General features: G+C 41.9%; 1 protein-coding gene across 4 annotated transcripts in view; it reads left to right on the top strand.

Annotated features, from left to right (window-relative positions):
* Positions 1–27,271, top strand: part of OstDelta (oligosaccharide transferase delta subunit) — a 46,212-nt gene that overhangs the window by 13,632 nt on the left and 5,309 nt on the right. For 2 of the 4 annotated variants that reach the window (XM_068391131.1, XM_068391133.1), the window contains exons 2-15: positions 288–475; positions 14,025–14,147; positions 14,478–14,626; positions 16,987–17,126; positions 17,561–17,732; positions 18,578–18,647; positions 19,860–19,987; positions 21,124–21,327; positions 22,811–23,015; positions 23,181–23,351; positions 23,674–23,787; positions 23,914–23,989; positions 24,804–24,939; positions 26,649–26,743. In XM_068391131.1, the coding sequence (XP_068247232.1) occupies positions 288–475; positions 14,025–14,147; positions 14,478–14,626; positions 16,987–17,126; positions 17,561–17,732; positions 18,578–18,647; positions 19,860–19,987; positions 21,124–21,327; positions 22,811–23,015; positions 23,181–23,351; positions 23,674–23,787; positions 23,914–23,989; positions 24,804–24,939; positions 26,649–26,718 (1,946 nt within the window). In that variant the 3' untranslated portion in view covers positions 26,719–26,743. The remainder of the gene's footprint in view (positions 1–287; positions 476–14,024; positions 14,148–14,477; positions 14,627–16,986; positions 17,127–17,560; positions 17,733–18,577; positions 18,648–19,859; positions 19,988–21,123; positions 21,328–22,810; positions 23,016–23,180; positions 23,352–23,673; positions 23,788–23,913; positions 23,990–24,803; positions 24,940–26,648; positions 26,744–27,271) is intronic. The other 2 variants (XM_068391132.1, XM_068391135.1) reach the window with 2 other exon arrangements.

The following is a 27,271-nucleotide window of genomic DNA, read 5'->3' as shown; positions in this document are numbered from 1 at the left end:
GCGCAGGGGTGGTACACCTGGCTATCCAATCGGTGATTGGCGCGAGTTTCGAATTTTCTGCCGTTGACGTCGGGGACGTAAGCTATATATATAACTACCGGGTAAGAATGTTCAAAAATTTATTTTATAATGAAAATACCATTTTAAAAAAAAAATCATTAGGGTTGTCAAATTTTTTTTGGTGTTTCAATGTGTTTTCATAATTGTAAAAAATACTGTAAATAGTTTATGGCAAATTTTTAACGTTAGAATTACGTAACCTTTCCAAATAAACTTTTTCATTGCAGGAGCAGTTGTGATATTGGCCATACTGGGAGTTTGTTCAGCTCTCTCCCCTTCCACATATTTAACACCAGGGGATAAGGAGAGGCTAAAACTCGTGCTTGACCCGGCATGGTCGCTATCAGATCTAGCCCAAGTACTCTACGCTTCGGCTGGTTACCAACACTTGGGTCAGCAAATTCCAGATTCTCAGGTACGATGCTTTGACAATCTAGTACATTCTTGATTTTGATGAATGCTGTAGACTTGATTTTTTCATCCATGATCTTAATGTCAGAAAATTAGTTTAACATCTCTTATTGTAGCTTAATTTGTTTCATAGGCTGGAAAAATATTTTTTGATAATAGGAGGTCCCAACTTGAAAACATTCGGAAACATCCGGAGATACAAACCCAAATCCTTCTGAAAATAACAAAGATAAGATAAAGAAATACTTTAATAAAATATATCATTTAATACAGAAAACAAAATAAAATTTGCAATTACCTGATACCTATTTCATGTGAAAATCAACTTTGTTCCGTAACCGAAATACAAACCACGCTATTTACAAAGGGTTTACTTTTAGCGCAGCTGAAATGACGAGCCAATAGTTTTTAACGAGGGTTAATTACCCCCGCGCTAGTTAGCGGGGGGTGGGGAAGGGTAGCTTGCTACCCCTCCCCCCTCCACACACCGGTGACTTGCTTCACTTCACTTTTGGCTCGGCGGTGATCAGACGTGTCTGTTCATCGCCTTCGCTGACAGCCTTTAATTTTCTTCTTTTTCTTTACAGCTTGTGTGATTGGTTGGAAGTTGACCTTCAGTTATTTTCTTTTATTTAATATGCGGACATGCCCAGGAGTTGCCGGCCGTCCTTGTGGGACTTTCATGTCGGACGTGAGTACGGATCCTCACACCCTCTGCCCTCAATGTCGGGGCCGACGGTGCGACCAGGATAACATGTGCCGTGAGTGTAGGGAGTGGTCTGCCTCCCAGTGGGAGAGGTTTGGCCGTCGGCGTAAGAAGAAGTCCAAGAGAGACCGTTCTCCTCCGGGGTTAGCCTTGAAGGAGGAAGGTTCTCGGGACTCTTCTTCCGCCGCCCAAACCTCCTCCGAAGCTCCCCCTCGTCCGCCTCCTAAGGAGAGTCGTCCGAGTGGGAGCGCAGGCCCTTGTTCTGTTTCCCTACCTTCGGTGGGGGGAGAGGGCGTCGCCTCCCATAGCGAGGCGGTTCCCCCTCCTCCTCCGGGGGAGGTTATTGATAATAATACTTTATCCAGTGATGATCTGTTGCAGATTTGGTCGTCCCTGGGGCTTAAGGGCTTGCCCTCCAGGGTCGCTCTTATTGACCTTGTCTCGTTGGGGGCCGCTGTTAAACAGTCGCCGGTGGTAGCGGAGGTAGACCCTCTGTCTATTGTCGACGTCGTGGTGACAGAGGCCTCCGACGTGGCTGGGCCTTCCGACGCAGGTGCTGTTGCTGGTGATGGTGCTCTAGGCTCTCCTCCTCCTTCCGTGCATCCTTCGAAGGGGGAAGTGAGTCCTTCGGTCTCGACGGCTGCCCAGCTTCCTTCTGAGGGAAGTGTTTTGAAGGAGACTCCCCTTCGGAGGACCGATGGTCCCGACGATCTCCCCCGAGGACGCCTCCGCCGTAAGGCTCACCGCCCTCTACGCCACAAGGGCCTCCCTTCCCCTTACAGGGGGACTAAGAGGCGCCTTTTTGGGTCTTCGTCCTCCGGGGGGGACTCTCCTCGTCAGCCTCAACCGACTACTCCGCCCTCCTTGAACCTCTCTGCGGACCGCTCTCCATCTCCTGCCGGATCTTCGCCTTCTGGAGAACTCGTCACCCGACGGGCAACGGTCCCTTCGGGGCTAAGGGATTCTTCCCTTACGCGAGCAGGGCCAGCGCACAAGCGCTCTCCTGCTCGCCAGCGATCTCCTGCTCGTCGACGATCTCCTGCTCGCCAAGACTCTCCTGCTCGCCGACGCTCACCTGCTCGTCGGCTCTCTCCTGAGGTTCGCCCCCCTCGCCAGCGCTCTCCTGCTCGTCAGCTCTCTTCCGAGCGTCAGCGCTCATTTGAGGACCATCGCCCTGCGGTCTCTGACCACCCTTTAGTTCCTGCTGAACTCCCTGCTCACCATCGTGTGTCAGAAACACATGTTCGCCAACGCGCCAGCGATCTTCCCGTTCCTGCTCGTGAACCTATCCTCTCACAGGACACGCGTCGACCTTCTGCTCGCCAGCGATCACCAGCTCGCCAGCGATCACCAGCTCGCCAGCGATCACCAGTTCGCCAGCGATCACCTTCACATGCTGCCCGCCATCGCACGAACCTGCATGATCGCCCGCTTACGCATGCTGCTCCTCATCGCAATACCCTGAACGATCGCCCTCCTGCGGATGCTGATCACCATCGCACAACCCTGCACGATCGCCCGCTTACGCATGCTGCTCGCCATCGCACAACCCTGCACGATCGCCCGCTTTCGCATGCTGCTCCTCATCGCAATACCCTGAACGATCGCCCTCCTGCGGATGCTGATCACCATCGCACCCTTTCACGCGATCATTCACCTGCGCATGCTGCTCGCCATCGCACAACCCTGCACGATCGCCCGCTTACGCATGCTGCTCCTCATCGCACAACCCTGAACGATCGCCTTCCTGCGGATGCTGATCACCATCGCACCCTTTCACGCGATCATTCACCTACGCATGCTGCTCGCCATCGCACAACCCTGAACGATCGCCCGCTTACGCATGCTGCTCCTCATCGCAATACCCTGAACGACCGCCCTCTTGCGCGCAATCATTCACCTTCACATGCCGCTCGCCATCGCTTACCATCACGTGATCATTATCGCCAGCGATCTTCTTCACCTACGCGGCAGCACGATCCCTCGCCGTCGCGCCATCGCTTGCGTTCGTCGCCTCGGACACGTGTTCCTTTACCTGCCCACCCTCACGCCCACTCGCCTGCGCGCCCGCGTGATCGCTCGCCTGCGCGCCCGCGCGATCGCTCGCCTGCGCGCCCGCGCGACCGCTCGCCTGCGCGCCCGCGCGACCGCTCGCCTGTACGCCCGCGCGATCACCCGCGCAACCATTCGCCTTTGCGCGACCGTTCACCCTCGCGCGACCATAGTTCGCGGCGAATTCCACAGCCGGTGGTAGCAGCAGGGACGCGTGCTCCTAGACGGCACTCGGGATCACCTCCATCCAAGCACAGGTTGGTATTGCAGGACGAGGACAGGTCATTACAGCATTCTTCCCCACCTTCTTTTCAGGCAGGTACCGTCGTGTCCACTCCAAAGGATCGCCCGATCCCTTTCACCTTAGCGAGGATTTCGGACTCTGTGTCCTTTGAGCAGCAGACTTGGTTTGGTCCGCTGGCACGGGCGTTAGTGAGGGTTATGAAACCAGCACTCGCCGGCCAGGGTAACAAACCAGCGGCTGTCTCTCCTTCGCTGAAGAGAAAGAGAGGAGTGGACTTCGTGGTGACTTCCCCCAGGGCGAAGTTGGTTCCCAAGAGGTCGGTCTCGAGGGTCCCCTCTCCTGCACGAGTACTCTCTCCTTCTCCCGTGGACGAGGCCTTTCCGTCCTCAGGTGAGTCCAGTGGACCGGTAGTCTTCCCCCCGGCACCAGGGGGGGAGACTTCGCTTCAGGCAGGAGAATTGTCTCGTGAGGAAGGGGCCCCTCGAACCTCGTTGTTGGGATCCTGTATCCCTCCTAGGAGGGAGCCCAAGGATTCCAAGACCATCCCTAAATCCTCTGCAAGGATTCGACAGGAACCCATGACTACCCAGGGGAATGTCCACGTATCACCCCAGGAAGAGATTCCTGGGGCAGGAGACTTAGCTGCCAGCCCACAGGGAGGAGAACAGCAAGAGTCCGAACATGCCTTCTGGCAGGTCCTAAGCCTGATAAGGCAACTTAACAGTCTTACGGATCCAGTCATCCCCCCCCGTGAAGGCAAAGACACAATTCTGGATGAAGTGTTCGACGTTCGGAAGGCCCCTAAGACCAGTGCAGCTCTGCCCTGGTCTCGGGGGCTGAAGAGTGCCAGAGCTAGGGCCAATGCTCAGCTCGCACTTCTTGCCTCCTCCAGTCGTTCCACTGCCGGGAACAAACTCATCCCTCCTCCTCGCCTTCAGCAGAGGAGGTATTTCGAGATCCTGGGTGAGCACAACCTCGCTCTTCCGCTCCATCACTCTGTGGAGGAGCTGGCGAAGGGAGTTCCCTTGGAGAAACTCTCTGCCCGGCAGGTGTCGTTCTCGGCGGCAGAGATCCTTAACCACGAGAAGGTCGCTAAGTGTGCCATGCAGGCCACTTCGTGGCTGGACTTCTGGTTAGGATCTCTGGGCATCCTATTGCGATCTGAGGACTTGTCCAAGGAGACCAATAGGAAGGCCCTAGAGACCTTCTTGCTCTCGGGCACCCGCTCCATCGAGTTCTTGGCGCACCAGGTTACCACCCTGTGGGCCAACTCGGTGTTGAAGCGTCGCGATGCTGTGTCCGAGAGATTCCATCCGAAGGTCCCCGCCGTAGATGTGTGTAGGCTCCGACATGCCTCCCTCCTGGGGGAGAGCCTGTTTGAGCCTCAAGACTTGGAGCGAACGGCTGAGAGGTGGAGGAAATCCAGCACGGACTCCCTCCTCCACAGGGCCCTTACAACTCGGCCCTATAAGCCTCCAGCCCCGCCACAACAGCAGCAACAGCCTCGTAAGGCTCCAAAACAGGCACCGGCAGCTAAGAAAGTGGTGTCTAAGCCCCAGCCCTTTCCAGCCAAGGTCAAGAGGGGTGGTAAGTCCTCCAGGGGAGGCAAGACTTCTAGGGGTGGCGGCCGCGGCCGCAAGCCCTAGGGGTGGCAGTCCCCCTGCGTGTCCACCTGTGGGGGGATGCCTTCAGCGTTGCGTCCGCAGGTGGCAACATCTCGGGGCCGATGCTTGGACGATCTCGGTGATCGGCCAAGGTTATCGCGTCCCGTTCACGTCATCTCAACCTCCCCTGACAGCGAATCCAGTGTCGTTGAGCTCCTATGCCATGGGATCGGCAAAGGGGCTGGCCCTTCAGGCCGAAGTCAAGACCATGTTCGAGAAGGGTGCTCTCCAGGAGGTCGTGGACGGCTCTCCAGGCTTCTTCAGTCGACTCTTTCTTGTAAAGAAGGCTACTGGAGACTGGAGACCCGTCATCGATCTCTCGGCTCTGAACAGGTTTGTCAAACAAACCCGGTTCAGCATGGAGACAGCAGACACAGTCAGACTTGCGGTGAGACCACAAGACTTCATGTGTACACTGGATCTAAAGGATGCGTACTTCCAGATCCCAATCCATCCGTCTTCCAGGAAGTACCTGAGATTCTGCCTAGACAACAAGATCTACCAGTTCAAGGTGCTGTGTTTCGGTCTCTCCACAGCTCCTCAGGTGTTCACCAGAGTGTTCACCCTGATTTCGACTTGGGCGCACAGGAACGGCATTCGTCTCCTTCGTTACCTAGACGATTGGCTGATCCTAGCAGACTCGGAGTCGACCCTTCTTCGACACCGAGACAGGCTTCTAGATCTTTGCCAGGATCTGGGGATCGTGGTAAACCTCGAGAAGTCCTCTCTGCAGCCGTCCCAGCGACTGGTTTATCTAGGCATGCTAATAGACACCAATCTCCACAAAGCCTTTCCATCAGACGACCGGATAGCAAGGCTGAGGAGGGTGGCGGAACCTTTCCTCAGGCGAAAAGAACTCCCCGCCCAATCGTGGTTGCGTCTCTTGGGCCACCTATCCTCCCTGGCCCGTCTGGTTCCAAACAGCCGCCTCAGGATGAGATCCCTTCAATGGCGGCTCAAGTCCCGGTGGAATCAAGGATCCGATTCCCCGGACACTCTGATCCCAATGGGGTCTCTGGAACAGACGGACTTGCGGTGGTGGCTGGCCGACGAGAACCTGCGAAAGGGAGTGAGTCTTCTCGTCCTTCCCCCGGAATTGACTCTGTTTTCGGACGCGTCAAAAGAAGGGTGGGGGGCGCACGTTCTGAACCAGAGGGCCTCAGGCCTTTGGTCAGAATCAGAAAAGTGCCTACACATCAACCTGCTAGAATTGAAGGCCGTCTTTCTGGCCCTTCAACAGTTCCAACGGTTCCTGGCGGGTCACTCCGTGGTGGTGATGAGCGACAACACCACGGTAGTGGCTTATATCAACAAGCAGGGAGGCACTTTTTCGCAACAGCTATCCCATCTTGCAGTAGAGACTCTGAGGTGGACCGAAACCCACTCGATAACACTATCAGCTCGCTTCATTCCTGGCAAGAGGAATGTGCTCGCCGACAGTCTGAGCAGGGCTTCGCAGATAGTGAGTACCGAGTGGTCTTTGGATCCTCAGATAGCCAACAAAGTCCTGACTTTGTGGGGTTCCCCGACGGTGGACTTGTTCGCGACAGCCTTGAACTTCAAGCTGCCCCTGTACTGCTCACCAGTCCCGGACCCCAAGGCACTCTGGCAAGATGCTTTCCAGCAACGGTGGGACAACATCGACGTGTATGCCTTCCCACCATTCTGTCTGATGAGAAGGGTGCTCAACAGGACCAGACTATCGGTCAACTGTTCCATGACTCTAGTAGCTCCGCTATGGCATCACGCGGAATGGTTTCCGGACCTTCTGCAACTCCTGACGGAACTCCCAAGGGAGCTTCCTCCACGACACGAGCTTCTCAGACAACCCCACTCCGGTGTCCCTCACAGGGCCGTAGCCTCGCTTCGACTTCACGCCTGGAGACTATCCAGCGTCTCCTCGCGGAGAGAGGCTTTTCGCAACAGGTTGCGGAGAGAATGTCTCGGCACCTGCGAAGGTCCTCTGAGGGAGTCTACCAAGCGAAGTGGAGAGTCTTTTGTGGTTGGTGTCGTGGAAGGGGTATCTCTCCACTCGATGCCACTATTCCAGCAATAGCGGACTTCCTTGTGTATCTGCGAGAAGAAATGCGCCTTTCTGTCTCGGCAGTGAAAGGCTATCGCTCAGCCTTAAGCTTGGCCTTCAGATTGAAGGGCGTGGATATTTCTTCATCGCTAGAACTCTCTTTACTCATACGTAGCTATGAGCTTACCTGCCCCCAGTCGGAAGTGAGACCCCCTCCTTGGAACGTGGTTCGAGTTCTCAGGTCTCTCAAGAGACCTCCCTTCGAGCCATTACGCCAGGCCTCCGATCGCCACCTGTCTTGGAAGACGGCTTTCCTACTCGCCTTGGCCTCGGCCAAGCGAGTTAGTGAACTTCATGGTCTCTCGTACGACATCGCCCATTCAAGGGGATGGGGGGAGGTAACGTTCAGGTTCGTCCCTGAGTTTGTGGCCAAGACTCAGAATCCTGGAGTGCCGGATCCTCGGTTCGACTCTTTCAGGATCGCGAGTCTCCGTTCTGTAACAAACGACCCAGACCAGCTGCTACTATGCCCAGTGAGGTGTCTGAGGTACTACTTGAAGAGAACGGCTGCAGTCCGTCCTCATGTGCGAGCTTTGTTTGTGAGCACAGGCAGGACAAAGAGGAGGGTCACAAGGAACACCATCTCTGCTTGGATTCGAAGGGTTATCCACCATGCCCTGAATCCTGACCCTCCTCCGTCACGTCGCCCTCGGGCCCACGATGTCAGGGGTATTGCTACATCCCTGGCCTTCAAGAGAAACTTCTCTGTGACGCAGGTACTTCAAGCGGGGGTCTGGAAGCGTCAAACGACCTTCACAGCCCACTACCTGCAAGACGTGACCCACAGGAGCCTCGATACGTTCTCTATCGGCCCTGTGGTGGCTGCACAACAGCTGGTCTAACCTCAGGCTCCTTTTTGGACAAGTAGCAGTAGGTTGAGGGCGTTGTTACCCGGTCTTAGTCTGTGTGAATGAAAGAGTATGTCTGACCCTTACTTCTTTCTTCATTCTCCCCTCTCTTGGGGAAGCAGCATCCTGGTCCTCGCATAGCTGACCTCGACCTCTGCAGGTAACCCATGCTTCTTTGTGCTCCTAGTATTAAGCTTAATACTGTTGCGTCTCCCATACCCTGACGAGGTGGTATGGGGAACGTCCTATCCTAGAATTCCTATCTGAAGGTCTCAAGGTCAACTTCATAGGACGAGTCACACTCTCCTCCTCACACTACTTATGTAGGCCACTCGTTCCTAGCGATGCTAGGAACCTGTGAGGTACAGGGGCTCCCTCTCTCTAGTGCTGCTCACTAAGGGATCGAGCCCCCGGGCAAGCCGAAGTCAGTAAGGCTGGGGACTTTCCACCCTTCCTAAGGGGTAAGTCACCCTTTGTAAATAGCGTGGTTTGTATTTCGGTTACGGAACAAATGACAAATTCGAAGATAATTTGTATTTTTCCTAACCATACAAACCTTAGCTATTTACACATATGTGCCCGCCATCCCTGACCCCCAAGTCAAGTCCTACCTCTAAGTGAAGTGAAGCAAGTCACCGGTGTGTGGAGGGGGGAGGGGTAGCAAGCTACCCTTCCCCACCCCCCGCTAACTAGCGCGGGGGTAATTAACCCTCGTTAAAAACTATTGGCTCGTCATTTCAGCTGCGCTAAAAGTAAACCCTTTGTAAATAGCTAAGGTTTGTATGGTTAGGAAAAATACAAATTATCTTCGAATTTGTCATATTTTCTTATACTTTTGTAGCTTGAAATCATTGGTATGAGGTTCAGGTTAGGCCTACCCTAGGCTAAAATTTAACAAAATTCAACATACTGTACAAACAATTCGACTTACAAATGGCTTCTAGGAAACAATTGAGTTTGTAAGTTGAGGACTTTCTGTACATGATTTAGTTAATCCCTGTTCTTAGATTTCCATGAAAAGGTCAAACTTTGACATGGCTTCTTACTTGATTGACCCCTTATCAAGCCAACATGTGTTCTTTGTATCCGAGGGTTAGTCTAATGAAGTGAATGATTGAGTACTTATTTGAAGGACATATACTGTGTAGTATTAATACAAGACAGTGTCTCTCAACAGAAATCTTGTTAATTGTAGTGATCGATGCAAATTATAAGGTATGAAGTTAGACACCTAAGAAAACTCAAAAGTATAAAAGTTAGTAGGTTTCTAGGGCATTGGGTCCTCCCTACCCAGGTCTATTGGTTGATAGTGTTTTTTTTTATTAAGATGACTTATTTTTAATTCTATGGGTCATTTAATTCAATTTGTTATGATTCAGTCCATGCTTTAAGTTATTTCGGTTTTTGTAAGTTAAATTTGATTCACATTCACTATGTCATTCAAGGGTGAAAAACAAAAGTGGGGTAATCTCAGCTGCTTGATTTGATGTTATCCCAGGTTTTGTGTATGTCCTGTTTAGTACTGTAGTCATGTGTGTAATTTGGTATGATTTTGCTTAATGTTGTGCTTCGGGAAACATATTTTAGATATAATTGACAATCGGCGATAACGGACGGACCTTCCCTGTAATAGTCCATTATTGCGAGGTTCTGCTTCACTTTTAAAGTGTGGTACTTTGGATTTCCAAAATCAGAAAAATCATATCAGTGATGTTGGATTATTATGAATATTTCATATCCTGTTTAGAAGTACTTACAATGATAGAACCAACTTCATGCATATCATAGTTTTCAAGCCAAGTAACAAAAACTTTTTTTTTTCAGACTTTTCAATGAATATTAGAAATAATTGATAACTTCTAGTTGTTATAGGAATCAATGTCATTGGCATTTGTCTTTTTAGTTGCAACTTATTTTATTGATTTTAATTGGAAAATTTTTAGTTAATACATGTTTAACAAACCAGAGTCCCTTAAATAGGAGTTCAGTTATGTCTTCAGCACAAGCTGGAAGGGCATTAAATCTTTTTAACTGAGTAGGTGCTGTATTTGATGGGAGGTAGGTGGTAGCGATGGCTGTTTTCTTGATTATATCATGTCACTTTAGTCTTTTGACTACAAGGTAAATGGACATACTTACTGTTGGATCTTTCTTACTTTGCCTGTGATAGGTTTTAGTTTTATTCTCAATTTTGTGAGTACTGTCACTTAACAGGAAAAATGCAAATAAGGCAAGTATTTAATGAAATGTAACTGGTTTCTTTGAGGATACAAACCTTCTGTCCCTCGCCCTTGTGTGGTAGAGAACATGATCATGCACTCATATGAGCACTGAGATATTCTGTCACATATGAACTATCTGAAACAAGGTTCATTTACACCTAGCTACCATTATTCAAGTAAATTGCCAGTTTGCTGCCTGATACCACATTCACATGTACTCTACTGTTTCAGAGTGCATGTGTGATATAAGTTCTTTCTCTGATTTGGACCTTGATTGCTGGGTCTTTCATCGGCCTCTTTACGATACTGTCCCACTTCTGTTTTCAGCCGAGGGAATTGTTTTCTGTGAGGAAGAAAATTTCCTTGCCAAGTGTCGGGCTGTTCTTTTTAGCACCTAGCATGGCTGATTGCCAGGAAGATGTGCACAGTGTCAACCCTCCCTAGGTCATTCTATGATGTCTTTATTTTCCGTATTTCCGTTCTCCAAATTGTTCTTGTATTTGATGTTCAGTAATTATGGTAGAAGGAATGATCCTCAGAGTTTGTGTGTTAGGCATCAAGTGCCCCGATTCCTGTAGGTTTTAACCGTAAGGTCTGTAGACTACTCCCACTGTTTTAAATCTGATCTGGTCTGCTGACACTGTGAGTGTTCAGATCTGAAATACTCATTTCAGTCTAGCTGCTCCAGGAGCTTCTGCTTTTCACTTTGGGTCAGGGTCAAGTTCTGCTTACTCTTGACTATCGCCTCCATCATCCGAATGACTGGCTCAGACATCAGTTGTCCAACTGGGTTGGTGCTGGTCAGTGACTCCTGTTCCTTTGGAATGGGCTGAACCTTCTGTGTATCCTTAAACTGGATTAGGCGAAGTGGTTGTCTCATACTGATTGTAGGGATTTCCTGAAAATTCTCTCTCCTCTCCCTCTTCTCCTCTCCCTCTTCTCCTCTCCCTCTTCTCCTCTCTCTCTCTCCTCTCTCCTCCTCTCTCCTCTCTCTCTCTCCTCTCTCTCCTCTCTCTCTCTCTCTCTCTCTCTTCTTCTCTCCTCTCTCTCTTCTTCTCTCCTCTCTCTCTTCTTCTCTCCTCTCTCTCTTCTCTCTCCTCTCTCTCTTCTCTCTCCTCTCTCTCTCTTCTCTCTCTCCTCCTCTCTCTCCTCCTCTCTCCTCTCTCTCCTCCTCTCTCTCCTCCTCTCTCCTCTCTCTCTCTCCTCTCTCTCTCTTCTCTTCTCTCTCTCTCTTCTCTCCTCTCTCTCTTCTCTCCTCTCTCTCTTCTCTCCTCTCTCTCTTCTCTCCTCTCTCTCTTCTCTCCTCTCTCTCTTCTCTTCTCTCCCCTCTCTCTCTCTCTCTCTCTCTTCTCTCTCTCTTCTCTCCTCTCTCTCTTCTCTCCTCTCTCTTCTCTCCTCTCTCTCTTCTCTCCTCTCTCTTCTCTTCTCTCCCCTCTCTCTCTCTCTCTCTCTTCTCTCCTCTCTCTCTTCTCTTCTCTCCCCTCTCTCTCTCTCTCTCTCTCTTCTCTCTCTCTCTCTCTCTCTCTCTCTCTCTCTCTCTCTCTCTCTCTCTCTCTCTCTCTCTCTCTCTCTCTCTCTCTCTCTCTTTTTTTGTTTGTTCTGTTGAAATTTAGGCTCCCATACTCAGCTGCCAGAGAGGAAAACTTCATGCTCTTGGAGAGACTTGTAGTGCATGTAGGTCTTCAGTTATTCCAAAGTACCTCTTTTCTTTCTGTGGTGTTAACATATGTGGACTGGTGTGTTAAGCTTTAGCCTCTTTGGAGTCTTTCCAACTTTCCGAGACAAATCAACCCCACCTGTCAATCACTCTCCCAAGCAAATGACGATTACCCGTGTATGCTGCTCAGATGGGAATTTTCTTGTTGAACTTTTATAAGCAAACTGAAAAGTAGTGCATCATTTCCTAATCAGGGAGTACTGTAATATGTAGCAGCAGTAATCGCAAACGAAGCCTGTTGCATAAGCTCCTCTAGTTTTATAAAGCGTGTAATTTTCTCCTACGTAATAGAATGACTGATCTCATCTGGTGAGACTATAGGGTATATGATGGTGACAATGGAGGAACACCCCGGCCCTTCAAAAGCTGCTCACCCTCCTATGAATTGTTTATCAGTTGTCATCGTTCGACTGGTACCTCCAGAGTCGGTCAAATGATTGTGAGCCTGAAATGTTGTTGTTGATGTTGGTTTTTTTTTGGGGGGGGGGAGGGGGGGTTACCGGTGAAAGTCCCAGCTGGGATCCAGCACTGATTCCATGGGGCAAGTGAAGAGGAGACTGCGCACACCTTCCTTCCTTGCCCCATAAAAAGTAGCTCTTCTGTTAGGAGGAGTACAGTAATTCCTTTGGGTTGCATTAAGTGTAGTGTGAGTCTGGTGTGACAGCCATTGCTGCGGTATTGATCGCAGGTGAGTAATCCCTTAAGCACTGATCACCCGTATTCTAGGCCAGGAAAAGGTAGGGTATGTGCTGCTGCTCCCCCCCCCCCCTCCTCATTTACTTGAAGACCAAGATTTTATTTATTTTGTGGGCACATTTATTTCAGATTGTTTGAACAATTTCACAATCAGGTTCCCAACCTTAAATTATAATGGATCCTTATGGTTTGGGTTTGGCCATTCTTCTTTACCTTTTCTATCATTGCAATATATATTAGTTTGAGTATTTTACTCTACTTTATTTGTTGATTAATTTAAAATTTTCTGCCACTTTTTTGAGTAAGTGTTTTGGAGGGTGTGTGACAGAAGGTAGTTGAGTTAATTTGGGTAAGTGTTAAGTTATGAGATGCACGAAAATGGAAAGTGGTGTTAGGCTGAATGTCATGTTGAATTGAGAGTTACATGAGGAAGTAGATCAGAAGTATGGGAGGGGGGTCTGTTGTTGCTGCAAATAGTGGAGTGGAAGCAGATGTACGATAGAGTGAATGAAGGATGTAAAGTGTTAGGGTCAGTGAAGGGAGTGGTAAAGAATAGAGGGTTAAGAATGATTGTAGAGTTCTGTATGAGAGTGATTATAGTAACTGTGATGTTTGGATCCGAGTTGTGGGGAATAAAAGTGACGGAGCAACAAATTGAATGTGTTCGAAATGGCTAGTGTATCTCGATTAGATAGTGTTAGGAACAAAGTAGCGAGGGTGAGAATGGGTGTAAGAAATGTATTAGCAGCTAGAGTGGATATTAATGTGTTGAGGTGGTTTGGCCATGTAGATGGATGGAATAAAGAAAGCTATAGGTGATATGAGGATAAATGTGAGAGGCAAAAGGGCATACTAGAAATAGGAATGAAGGGCAAACAATTGTAACGCAGTGTTGATAGGCTCTGCTGCTTCCTCAGGTCGTCTTGGTAACTGCTGAAATAGCAGTAGTTGGGGATTCAGCCTATGAAGCTTCATTTGTGGTAGATAATGTGGTAAGGTAGGCTGTGCCACTATAGCAGTACCAGCCAAACTCGGCCGAGTCCCTCGTCATGCTGAGAGAAGAAAAGTTCCCCCTTTTTGTATGTTGGTTACCCCCCAAAATTTGGGGGAAGTGCCTTGGTAGATCTATAGACTATTTAGGGTTCCTAAATCATGCTAGGTGCTATATATAGCTAGTGTAAATCTGTTTCCCTATAAAATTAATTGTATCTGGCATGTTTATGGACTCTACATTTTTAGCTTAGGGCTGTTTGCCTCCTATTCTTTAAGAATGTAAATGTATGAATGATAGTGATTTTAAAGATTTTTCTATTTCTTGTAGGGGGTATGTAAGTTTGTAAAGAGCTCGGCAGGTGATGGAGCAAGTGTCGAGACGCTGTTTTTGGCATCCTCAGCGGGGAAAGCGCTTGGGTGCCCTGTAACTGCTACTGCAGCTTCAAAGCAAGTAGGTGACGATTCAAGTTGAGAAATTAACTTGCTCATTTGTTCTTTTTAATGGTGCATTTTCATTTCATGTTTTTAATAGAATCATATTCTAAGAAAAATTAGTTCTGTTTTGGAGATTTGATTTCAGTGTGATGTAAGCTCTAAAAGTATATTTGATTTCAGTGTGATGTAAGGTCTAAAAGTATATTTGATTTCAGTGTGATATAAGGTCTAAAAGTATGTCATGCTACTCAAGTCCCTGTTGTTAGGTTTGAATTTTTATTTTTTTAAATTAAGCCTTGAAGTAAACTAATAGTTTTTTATTATTACTTTTCTAATGTTTTTACAGGCTGTTGGAGAGGCCATAAGAGAAGGGGCATCTCCACAAGAACTGTTCCATGCAGTAACTGCTGCTACAAACCTTGGCGTAGATGTAGATACTGCAAAGGTCTTGCGTGCAACGCAGATGGCTCTCAAGAAGGATGACAGTGTCCTTAGGTTTGTGAATTTGATTGTATAGTTGTTTTGTGACTTCATTTTATAATTGAGGTAATTATGATTGATGGCGTTTTATGAAATGTGTTTTTCATGCATGGAGGCCATATTTTTACATTTACTGTACAGTTAAAATATTACTTATGCTTAGCTCTAGTTAAACTGAAGTTTATTGTTTGCATTCTTTGAAAAGTTTAAGTGAATCATTTGAGGGAAGAAAAAATATTAAATGAATTCATATTCATCAAGTGATTAGGATGAGTGTGATATATACCACACAATAGTAGAGAGTGCAAAAGCTCTTATGAAATATAACTTGACTATACAATTGATTTAACTCGCAATAATTTCATGCAACTTTTGTTCCAACATAAATACAAACCCATGTACTTTAATTTGTTCTTTTATCAACATTTTTTTTTTTCATTTTATATGGGGGTAAGCAAGGTTCCCTTCTTTTTTTGAAGGACTATTCTTTGGCTTTGGGGTAGACCGTAGTCCTGATAGGCTGCCCTGTCTACCATCGCTTAGACCCTGGTAGCGTATGTTCATGTGTTGTACCCGGTGCCAGCGACCTTCCTCCCAGCAGCGAGGCGGCCTTGCGCGGTTAGGTCAACAGTTCGAGACCTGTGAGGCGTTTGTTTTTAGAAGGTGTTGGAGTGGCTTTGTGTGTGTGTGCATTAGTCTGTAACATCCATTTGCTTTAAGCAAACCTATTCGTCAATTACAGTACATACATAATTTTGAAAACCCTTGTACTTTAATTTAGTACTAATCAAACTTGGCTGAGTCCCTCATCAGGCAAGGTGTCAGCTACCTCTAAAATTGTGGGAAGTGCCATGGTAGATAGAGAATTTTAGTGAAACTGAAACTTCCGTTTAAACTCAATCAGGTGATTGTAGTCCCTGGCAGCCGCCCACTCACCATGTAGAGCAACCTTTACATTGATTTTGGCTGCAGCACAATAAAGATATACTTCCATGCGTTCTTATATCTGGCCGTTTTGATTTTATGAGAGATGATGAAAAGCTTTTGCATGTCTCGATATCCTCCATACTGTTCCGTTGTCTTTCTGCAACACGAATGAAAATCTGTTTCTGTCTGATTTAATAACTTTCATTGTTGTGGGTGATTTAAGAAAATTTACATTCTCAATTTAAGATAATTCAATGTTGAGTCTTCATATGTATGCAACTGTTTAGAAATCTTTTTATATGCCACCAACAACTACAACTGTATATTAGGTAGGATGTCTTTGAATCTCAAATCTTGTTTTGAAATTCATCAAAAAGGATACTTTTCCTTTAATTATTTACGTCTTCTTTCCAGCCCTTTTGTTTTATCGTCAAGTTAATTGTTTTCAGCAGAAATAAAAACTGCACGAGTCAAACTTATCAAAATGGCTGTCTTTGAACTTGGTCTATACTTTTAACAACAGCAAAGTTAATGCAACACATTCCACCAAATTATATGAATGAATACTGAAATACAGCTATGGCTGTATCCCTCTATGGGGTACAATGTACCGTGAAAAGTAATTTGAATGCCAAATAGGAATAACTTCATAATACACTACCACTACATATTTGTTGAATGTAATTTCAACAATTTTCTTGAATGCAAATTTGACAATTTTTTTTTAATGTAAATTTGACAATTTTATTGATTGCAAATTCGACAATTTTCTTGAATGTAAATTTGACAATTTTCTTGAATGTAAACTTGACAAATTTTTTACTTTCATTGGTTAGTTAATATACTCGTCTATCTAAAACCAAAATTGTCATACAATTACTGTAAGTTACCCAGCGATGGTTTCAGTAACAAGTATAGAACATTGGTGTAAAACTGTCTTTAAAAACAGTAAATTCTAAATTTTTATCTTGGGAAATTTAATAAAAGTTTTCCATTTATCAAGAGAATATTCATTTTTATATGCTGCACTGCTTAATATCAGCTGTTCATTTCTTTGTATATAATATGGAAAATTGAATTGAATTATACTTCAATTTTGTGTTAAAATATCTATACAATGTATAGGATTAGCAAAGAGATGAAGAATCTCTTAACCAATTTTGATTAAATTTCAAATAATTTAGTTGTTAAATGTAATTATGGATTTATGGTAGATATGAAAGTTGCATGACAAAAACTAATAGCTATACCCAGGAAGTAATGGAACATGCATAGAGGAAGCTGTTAACCAGAGATTGGAGCTCTGGTTGAAAGTTCACAACATACATAAATATTTGACATGAGTATATGTAATAATAATATCCTGAAATAGATAATATGGAAGGAATAGATGATTGGTTCACATGAAAAGAGTCCTATTTCAAGTAGACTTTCCTTTTACTTTTCAGTCTAGGTTATGCTTTCCATGTTGGAGCACAGCTGAAGGGTGAAGTTAGCAGCATTTTTGAGAGGATTGAAGATGCTATTGTTCAAGCAGATGAAGTAGATGGTAGGATGCTTCAGTTTGAAGGCGGCCTATCAATAACAGGTTAGTCGCATGTAACAGTTGGTGTTGTGGCTTTTCCTTAGAACATGTTACTAAAACGAATCTGCTGAGAAAATGTATTTTGGTTGATCAGAAAATTATTTTTTTTGCAAACAAATTGAGTTATGTTATATAAGTAGAATTTTTGGATTATAGAGATTTTGTATATTATGTAATTGGATGTATGATTTGATGTGGTTGTCAGAAATCATTTGCCTAATTGTGAGGTAACAGTTGCTTAATGTAGGAAATATATGTTACCTGTTACAGTACAGTAAATGCCAAGTCTAAAACACACCCCTGTTGCACTTACGAGAGAGAGAAGTATTATTGATTTTATAACCTGTAGTATATTAGTTTAACTGCACTATTTTATTGATGTGAGTCAAATATAAATGATTTCCAGCTGAGGTGAATTTTGTATTTTTTTTCAACAGCATTAGTGTTGAGTGGAGCATATAAGCTAGCAGAAACTTCAAACAAAGCACCACCAATAAAACCTGAGCAGGCTGTTAAATTTGCCAACTATTTAATGTCTAGGAAGTCTGTTCAAGTTGGAAAAGGTGTATATTATTTATTGGAAGCCGTTTCAATGTTTACTAGTAACAGGTAAGTGAAAAAGAAAAACTTACATTGTTTTATAATGCAGTTACATGTTCATTTCAGATTTCAGTATGTGGTTTTAAGTATAAAGCATTGTTTCAGTATAAGCAGTCTAAATGATGAAGTCTGTGGTGTGGACTTCATTCAAAGGTTGATTCAATGAGAAAATTAACTAAAAGATATACTAAGGAAATGGAATGACTATCATATAAACAACCATTATCCTTTTCTTCTAGTTTACTTGGTTTCTGGAATATGAGACCCCAATTATTAGAGGATGTATTTTGGAAAAAAATAGGATGCTGCTTTTATATTCATAGCCATCCCCAATATTGAGTTTAAAATTTGTTTTACAGTACTTACCTGCATATAAATTGAACAGTGAAACCTGTGTTTTCCATGATAGGTTGTTTGTCATACTCAAGACTTGCCTTATGAGTTACATATGGATTTAGGAACAGGATAAATTCAAGTTTACATTCTTGCCAGACACTTCTGCTTTAGTGTAAATGTTAGTGTTGAAATAGCCGTTGTCATGCCATGCTTTTGGGAAACTAGATTGTTCTGCATCTCTAGCACTACATAAGGAAAATATCTTGCTTTCATGTTGTTGAGGTCACATTTCATGGGAAATTTCGCAAATATAAAGGGGCTATTTTTTTAAACCTCTATATGCACATTTTATTTTTTTTTCAAGAGGTAACACAATTTTGCAATTTGCTTAAAGCTATGTGATTATTGTTTTAATCTTAGACCTTATTGCTGCTTGCTTAAAGTTACATAATCACTCTTGATCTTTGCTTGGTACATTTAGAAAAAATATCAACTACATTGATATATCCTCTCATCAGGTTCCATGTGCCAGTAGCCATCACCCTTGCTAGTAATGTTGCAGTCAGTGCTGAAGCTCCTAGCGTTCAAGTAAGTAGGATTTTGAAGAATTGCTTTATCCATTTTCCATTTATTGACTTGACTGGAGTAAATTGAGATTGCACTTTAGCCTGTATGTCTTCACTTCTGATTCCTTTGAATGTGTGAATTATTGTTATTCAAATAGATCATCAAGATCATTGAGTTGCATATATACAGTAGGTCCATGAATGCTTGAGGGACATAGGAAATAATAAAAGTTTTAAGAAGTCAGACAGCCTGGTAAGAACAGTTAAGGGAAAATGCAGGTAGCAATGTAACAGGAGAATATGGGATTTGGCACTAGATGGGTTGCAAGCATCTTTTTCACCACTTCGATGCACTCACTTTTTAACTTTTTATACTTTACACCTTTTCCAATTCTTTACATCCATCCTGCTGTCTAATGTCTTTTAAATGTGTACTTCATAATGCAACTGCAAAGTCCTCACCCCTGTTGCATCTTATTGCTGAGTGGCCTCACTAATCCCAGTGACTGGCCATATGGCCCAAATTCATAAAACCATGAAGCTTGGAGGGCACGTTTTTAAAGTCTTTAGGCGTTCTGCAAGACAAGTGTGCAGCCACATATGGGTTTTGAAGGCTTATGTCATGAATGTTAGTTCTTCAAACTACATCATACCTGTACTAATTTTGGCTATTCCTCAAAATAGTCACAAACTAAAAATAATTTGGCATGTATGATCTTGGAAACACTCAAGTCGAGTAATGAAAATTTGTTGCCCTGGAGTAAGGAGGAAGGGGAGATTTATTTACAGATAGGTAAGAATGTGAGAGAACAGTAATTATGCGGTAGCAGTATATTACAGTTGGGTGAAGTTTCAATTTTATTTCTATTTTAATGTCTTTAGGTTATAAGAAATAAAGACATCTAAAAAAATTAGACGATTACATCTTGTAATAAAAATTATTATTGTACGGTTGGACAGTAGTGAATATAGAAAGAGGCCATAGATTAAGTAGTATTCTAATTAAAATCTGGTAGCATGAATCAATAAGAAGTGGAAGTTGTCATCTTCACATCTACATTTTATAGAGAAAATTTGAATCAAAAAAAATGTAAATCTGAGATTTTTATTGTGAGTAAAGTTATTACATGCAGTAGTGCATAGTTTGAAATCCTCTTGGGTTTTCATAATTTGCGCATATCATGCTGTTTATGATCCACATTGTTAATTATCCTTTTAATTTCTCCTGTCACAGGTGAGAGTAACTGATCTAATGGGAAGAAGTTTAGGGCCACTGAAAGTTTCGGCAGATTCTGCAACGCGAGAGTCTGATGAAGTGGTCATCATTTCAAAGGAAGTCTTAACGCCTCTCTCTGATTCTGAGTAAGTTTTATTGCTTTAATCTAAACTTTTGATTAAAACAATAAAACAAATCTAAATTTTCCTTGCTTAGTGGCAAAATACTTGCTTACCGAACATCTGAAAATGGCTTCCAGTGTAAAGGTACAAAAACTACACTGCTTATCCTCAGATAACAAACCATTCAAGATATAAAATAGCTCAGTGTTAAATTTCTGTAAAATTATGGTGGCCATTAATTGTTTAATATTTATTAGGCATAATTTGGATGACTGTCCAGTATTTGTTCTGTTGTTCATTATTCAAATTTGTTGATGGTTTTCACTGAAAACTGCACATCGTATAAATGTGGGAATGATTTCACAGAATGGATCATACTCATTTGATCACCAAATATTTGATAGATAGTTAGCCTGACTGAATCATTGTATGCAAAGAAAGCTAGTCAGCACTATTAGAAAGATATGGTTTGTTATTGTAAAAACTTCAACCAATGGCAAGTGTAAAGTTAGGAAGCAAATGCTTGGTTGGAAATTTTGTTAGAATTTTCATTTTTCTTTTTTCAACTATTTAATTCATGTAATGGTTGGATGATTATTCAGTAAAAACTATAATAATAGTCCAATCATAATAAGAAAAATAATAATAGTATATCCCAGGAAGTTTAAATTCTTCCTTGTTTATGGTTAAATTAAATCCCGCTTTTTTCATTTTCATCTATATCCCCCCCCCAGGCCCATTCATTTAATCTGGTTGTGCAATGATTCATAATGCACTCCTCTCTCCCAAGAGTTTGAGTTTTCAATTTAGATGTGAAATAGGAATTTGATATTACTAGTGTAATAGTTACTGTGATAATGTTAGGGAGTACTGATGGTCCTCACATAAGAAATTGATCTTTTTTATAGAAGTTTCTGGTATGTGGAGCATTATCTCTGTTTAGCCTATCTCTGATATTTTAGTAATTTTTTGTTCACCCCTATATTAAAGGCACATCATTCTTATAAATGTGATTGTTGAATGTATAATAATTATGTACCTAATGAAACCATGAATAATTAGGGGGAAATGAAATCTTGAAACATTGATACAGTAGTGTACTATTTTTATATAATTTTTTATGTAAACCTTTACTGTAGTATACCATTTCCTATCTGCAGGGGTGTGTTTGAATTAGACGTCATGTCTCGACAACCAGAACGAGGATTCTACCAGCTTGTTGTTAGTGCTGGTGCGTCGGACTCAAGGCTGGTTGGTCACACAGCAGCGCAGCTTACTTTTAAAGTTCTCACTGCCATTAATATTGAAAATGTTGAATTTGGTACCGCTGACGCAGATCAGTCTACTGCTCCCAGCCTTCAAAAGTAAGTAAATTGATTTGAATCAGTTATGATTTTAGAAATATGGAGAAGTTAGTGTGGTAAATATATTAGACAAAATCTATTTTCAGAGAAAATAAGAGGGTAAAAGTATAAATAGATAGAAAAGTATACTGGAAAAATTGAGATGTAATGAGAAGAATCAATTGTAATCATGTTTTTAACACTGGTATTAAATGAAGTTGTGAAAGCTCTTCATTAACTGATTTATGATTTGGCCTTAAGGTTTTATTCTGATATTTACAGCCATTGTATGTTATTTTTTGTGATACATACAGTCATGGCTTACTTTAGAAATAAGATCAAGACTAGATCACTGCTTTTTTTATCATATACCTAGACAGAATAGATTTTCAGTTGCGTTGAAGTTCCTTCCCGAATATTGCTACTCATCCTTATTTTGTATGCTTTCTTGCTCTTAAGTTGATGATAAAGCTATTACTCTCCAAAACTCTTTTTTTTTATTTCGATGAAGCTCACCAACGGTTCATCTGGCGTCCACCTCAAAGCTTGAACGTATTTGTCGTCATTAAAAAATTGAGATTCCCTTATTTGTTGTGTGGTAACTAATTCAGTATTTGTTCTTTTTTCTGAGAGGAAACTTCCTATTTTCTCAAATTTATGATGTGATTGAATGATTTATTAATCCTGTAGTCCTTGTATTTATCACATTTATGTATGGGGTTACATGATATTTTGTAAGGGGGAGGGGATCACAGTATTTTTCTGTTATTACCAAACAGTTTTGAAATAGGTTATTATTCTAAAATCTACTGATAAGTTATACAATAAAGTAGTGTTAAAACTTCTCAGATTAATTAGAATGATTTGGATAATTCACAAACTTGTACATTTTTTATCTGATTTTTGTTATAGTGTAATGCTTAGGCATTTGAAAGTAGTACATTATCTGCACTAAGTCATGGTACACAAACTGGTCATGTGTAAGTTTGATCTGGTTTGGTATACAGGGTACTCTTGAACTGTTTAGGGTTTAAGAGATTTTGGGAGTACTTTGATATTTTGAATGCAGTCTTTAAGATTTTCTGGATATAAATGGCAACTCTGTTGTTCTGTTGGTATAGGTTTTGTGAAATTGTGAAATTTGCTCGATTGAGGTGGATAAGATTATTAAAGCATGGTTTACTTAGTTTTACATACCTTTTGTTTCCAAGAGTTCAATGAATAGGCTACTATTGGATTACCCAGAGAAACTTTGGATGAAATTTACCAAGTTTGTTTCTGCTGGGTTTTTTATGTTGATTTGTGAGAGAGAGTATATGAGGTACTGATTCTTAGATTAGTGTTCAAACAGGGAGTGTACAGTTAGAGGTTGGCAGAGAGATAATGGGGCTCCAATCACAGTCGACAATTTATCGGTGGTAGATTTACAGTTTTGTCATATAGATCTTCCCATTGCCTCAAAATTTTGTTGCATTAGGTGTTCTAATACCATTTTGTGCTTCAGATTACAGTATCCCACTACACTATCTGAAGCAATAGTAGCGGACCAGCATCAGCGGGTCTTATTACGGTTCCTTGTGAGGGATACTGCCTCTGGGCGCCCTACCGAGGTTCACCAAGCCTTTGTCAAGATTACCCATAAGGTTTCCAAGAGGGAGATTATTTTTGTTGCTGAAACAGATTCTAATGATGTATATAAGTTTGACATGGTAAGTAATTTTTTTTTTTCTGTTAGAGTACAAAGTTTACATAGATAGTGCAGTGTTTACTTAGTAATTGGAAATTTTCCTCGGAATGTGCTGTATATGATTTTTTAAAAAAAGTCATCTTATGTAGGATATATATATAATTAACTTTGAATTCTTGAAACGTAGGACGTCAGCAACAGTGTTAAGGAATTTGCGGGTGTCAGTGGTATCTACACGGTTTCTGTGATCATTGGGGATGCAGCCATTAGCAACCCTGTGATGTGGGACATTGGTGAGCTCTCCTTGACTTTCCCTGAAGGCAGCGTTGGCAGTCCAGCTCAAGATTACATGTACAAGGTAAGATTTAAATGGAAGTAATAAAGATAACTTTTATTTTTTATTTTTTCAGAAATTTTTAATTGTTTCATCACACTTAGGTTTTTTCTGGCTTTAGTTTTTTGTGCTTCAAATAATGAACCAATAAATTTTGGTATTATCTTTTTATATCATTATAATAAAAGTGAGTCCATGTTATATGAATATAATGCACTGTGTACAGTATGTTGAGCTCAAGAAAAAAATCTCTTGAAATGAATATTTTAAAAAATTATTCATTTGGTGTTGAATACCTTGTTTGATGTTTCCAAATTTCTAAATACACTAATTTTATATGTTTCAGGCTCGTCCAGAAATAAAACACTTGTTCCGGACACCTGATCCTCGACCATCTAGTTTGGTGTCGACGACATTTACAGTTCTTTGTATCCTTCCTTTGTTGATACTATTTGCAATGGTTAGTGGTTGATTCAGTGACTTGTTATCAAGACATTAATTGCACCAGAAATACATTGGTGATAAATTATTGATCCAATGGAACCCTAGATAAAAGATTTAATTTTTGTAATTTTAATATTTTCAGTGGGCTAAGCTAGGCGTTAACATTTCCAACTTCCCCGTCTCCTTTTCTGCTGTTACCTTCCATGTTGGACTTGGAGGTAAGTTTTATTTCCATTTTTAATATTAACACCTAGGATGATTCTTGTTTTGGAAGCTTAGAAGAATTAGAAACTTTTTTTTTTTTTTTTGTTATATAAATTACAGTACTGTAATTTTGGAGGGGAACTGAAATGCCAATTAAATTTTAAGTAATCTTATTACATAATACTTGAAAGGAAATACACTATGTAGGAGAAGGAACTATCAAGTACTAAAATCATGTTTTGATGTACAATATATTATATATTGGTATTTCAATATAAATGTTTAATTCCTATCTGAAAAAACTTGTCAAAGCAAAAAAAGGTGAATTAAGTAATAAGTATTTAGGAAATATGTCAGATATGGTTCATCCAAGTTATGTAGTTATGTTAAAAGAGAATATGAATGAGAATGAAAGTATATGAGTTATATTATTCATATGGAAATGAGCACTGAGCACTGTCATTTTTTATTACATTACCTTTGACGTTGAAGATATTTTGTTCGGCTCGAGGTTTCTAGGTCCATTCTAATCAGTAATAATAAGAGGGGGGTCATAGTCTTCAAAAATATCATATCACTAGTATACTGTACTGTAAAATTGCTTGTAGGGTTATAGCGCTGGCACAAAAAAAGGTTTATTTGTAGAGCCAATAATTCATTGCCATTTCATTCAATTAAATACACAAGCGAGTTCATCACATTACTTTATGGCCTTTTTAAGTACTGTACATATAGTAAGTTGTCGAATGGCAATAATTAATGCTTGGAGAATTTTGGTCGTAATTTGGATGTAATAAGTAATTCTTATCTCTTGTTTGTTTTTGACAGCTATCATGGGATTATTCTGCCTCTTCTGGCTTCAGATGGACATGTTCTCAACTCTTCGATATTTATTCATGATCGGTGTTGTTACTTTCTTCTGTGGCAATTCAATGCTCTCATCCATTGCGACAAAAAGGAAAGAGTAAGTGATTACTATTTCTGCATTCTATGCTTAAATGCAGTGAGAAAGTGCCAGTAGGGGGCCACCTGGTTTTAAACAGATTCCCCACTTATGCCATATCATTATCATTACTTGCTAAGCTGTATACAACCCTAGCTCAAAAGCAGGATGCTATAAGCCCAAAGGCTCCAACAAGGAAAATAGCCCAGTGAGGAAAGAAAATAAACTACAAGAGTAATTAATAATGAAAATAGATATTTTAAGAACAGTAATAACATCAAAATAAATCTTTCATTTATAAACTAAAACTTGAAAAAACAAGAGGTAGAGAAATAAGATAGAATAATGTGCCTGAGTGTATCCTCAAGCAGGAGAACTTTACCCCAAGAAAGTGAAAGACCATGGTACAGAGGCTATGGCACTACCCAAGACTAGAGAACAATGGTTTGATTTTGGAGTGTCCTGTTGGAAGGGCTGTTTACCATACCTAGTCTCTCTTTTACCCTTAGCAACATGAAAATATCCACTGAACAATTATAGTGCAGTTGTTAACCCCCTTGAGCGAAGAATTGTTTGGTAATCTCAGTCTTGTCAGCTGTATGAGAACAGAGGAGAATACGTAAAGAAAAGGCCAGGTTCCACCAATTCTAAACGTGTCATATAAGCTAGGGCCCTTCCATGCTCATATCCCAAATGTTGCCATCATATACTGGGACACAATTTTTCCCCTGCTTCAAGCTCTCCATAGGGTTACCTTCATAGCCAAGCTAAGGTACTATCTACAATTTGAAAAGGTACTTCTTGGAAGAAAGGGCAAATAGAGAGAAAAATAATTTTGGAAATATACCAATTTATATAGAAACTGAAAGAAAGAGATAGAGTAAGGCTTGAAGAGCGGGCCTCCATGCATTGAGATGTGGCATCAGAGGGGGAGAATCCATTTCAAACCAAGTTCCCTCTCCTACTGGTCATTTTTTGCTGCGTTGAGTATAGTGGTTATTGATGAGAACTTTGTAATTTAATTTAGATTAGTCATATTGTATTTTTTTTAAATGTTTTAAGTTATGGTAAGCAGTAATTGGCCTAGTGGTTTATGTTTGTCTATGTTGTACTTCTGTTTTCTATTTCAAGGTCTTGTATTACTGTGAAATATTTGTTACATAACCGGTGTCTTTGTTTAATTTGGCTGTAAGTTATATTGTAATGTTTTTTAGTATTTCAAACAGGTTGTGATACTGTTAGACTGAATTTACAGCATTGGGGTGAAATTGTCAGTACATAAACGTTATTAACCTGGTCTAGATATCGTGGGTTAGATGAGAGAATAGTCTTCATTTCTCTCCCCTAATTTTGCTCATAAAATTTATTAGCACATTCTTTGATATTTTCTCTTAAAGATATTAACTAATGCAGCTTTCATTTAGTTAAAGATACAAACTATTGAAAGAGATCTTTTGTTCCAGAATAACATTGGAATGGGTCAGAAATAGCTTTACTTACATAGTGTCAAATGGAGCCACTGTGTAGTATGTTAAACACATTCAGTGGGGGTAATTCATAAGTAGCCATGACATTACCAGTTAAAACAGTTAAAAATTTTGCCTGTATCATTTATATTCGTAATCTAGGTACATCACGAACACTTGGATTCAGAGTAATTTTTTTTTCTTTTCAACAATGTCTTATTCTTAATGTAAATAATGGCTATAGCATCTTTGGGTGGCTTGCAGGCAAGAGGTGAAGATGGTGTATGGGCCCTATTACAACAAAAGTTACAGATTTTCTCAACAGCAGAACTAATTTCGACCATAACCTCTGGTGTAAGGTACTTTTTGCTGCTTTGCAAAGACAGAACAAAATTTCCTTTTCCTTCTTCTGTAGAATGCAAAAGTAACCAAACTTGTAGAAGCTAGGTGGAGATCTTGGCATGCTAATATTCACAGAATGTTTTCATTTGACAAAACCCGAGAGAAAGTAGTTTTATGTTAATCTCAATACTCTGAAAGTTTACGTGGCATCTGTGTACCAAAATGTATGCTGAGAGAAACGATCCGTAACTAACACAGTTGTGCCAAGCTTGAGATTTTCTGATTAACCTCTGATAATTTGCTTTTATTTAGGACAAATTATTCAAAGCATGTCAGTTGGATGATGCAAACATACTGGGAGTGCCTTTTCTTTCCAAATTCTGCCCTTAAGTTGACTGAGGTTTGTATATTTTAATTTCCACTCTTATGACTCGATGGAATATTACATCCTAAAGATGATATATTGTTTTCATTGGATTGGGCTGTAGTATTTTTAAAATGTGCATGGAGACAAGTGAGAGCAGTGAATCTTACCTCTAGTATAC

Source organism: Palaemon carinicauda, chromosome 17, assembly GCF_036898095.1.
Source record: "Palaemon carinicauda isolate YSFRI2023 chromosome 17, ASM3689809v2, whole genome shotgun sequence".
NCBI lineage: Eukaryota > Metazoa > Arthropoda > Malacostraca > Decapoda > Palaemonidae > Palaemon > Palaemon carinicauda.
Note: the sequence above shows the minus strand (reverse complement) of the source record. Positions and strands in the feature narration are given on the sequence as shown.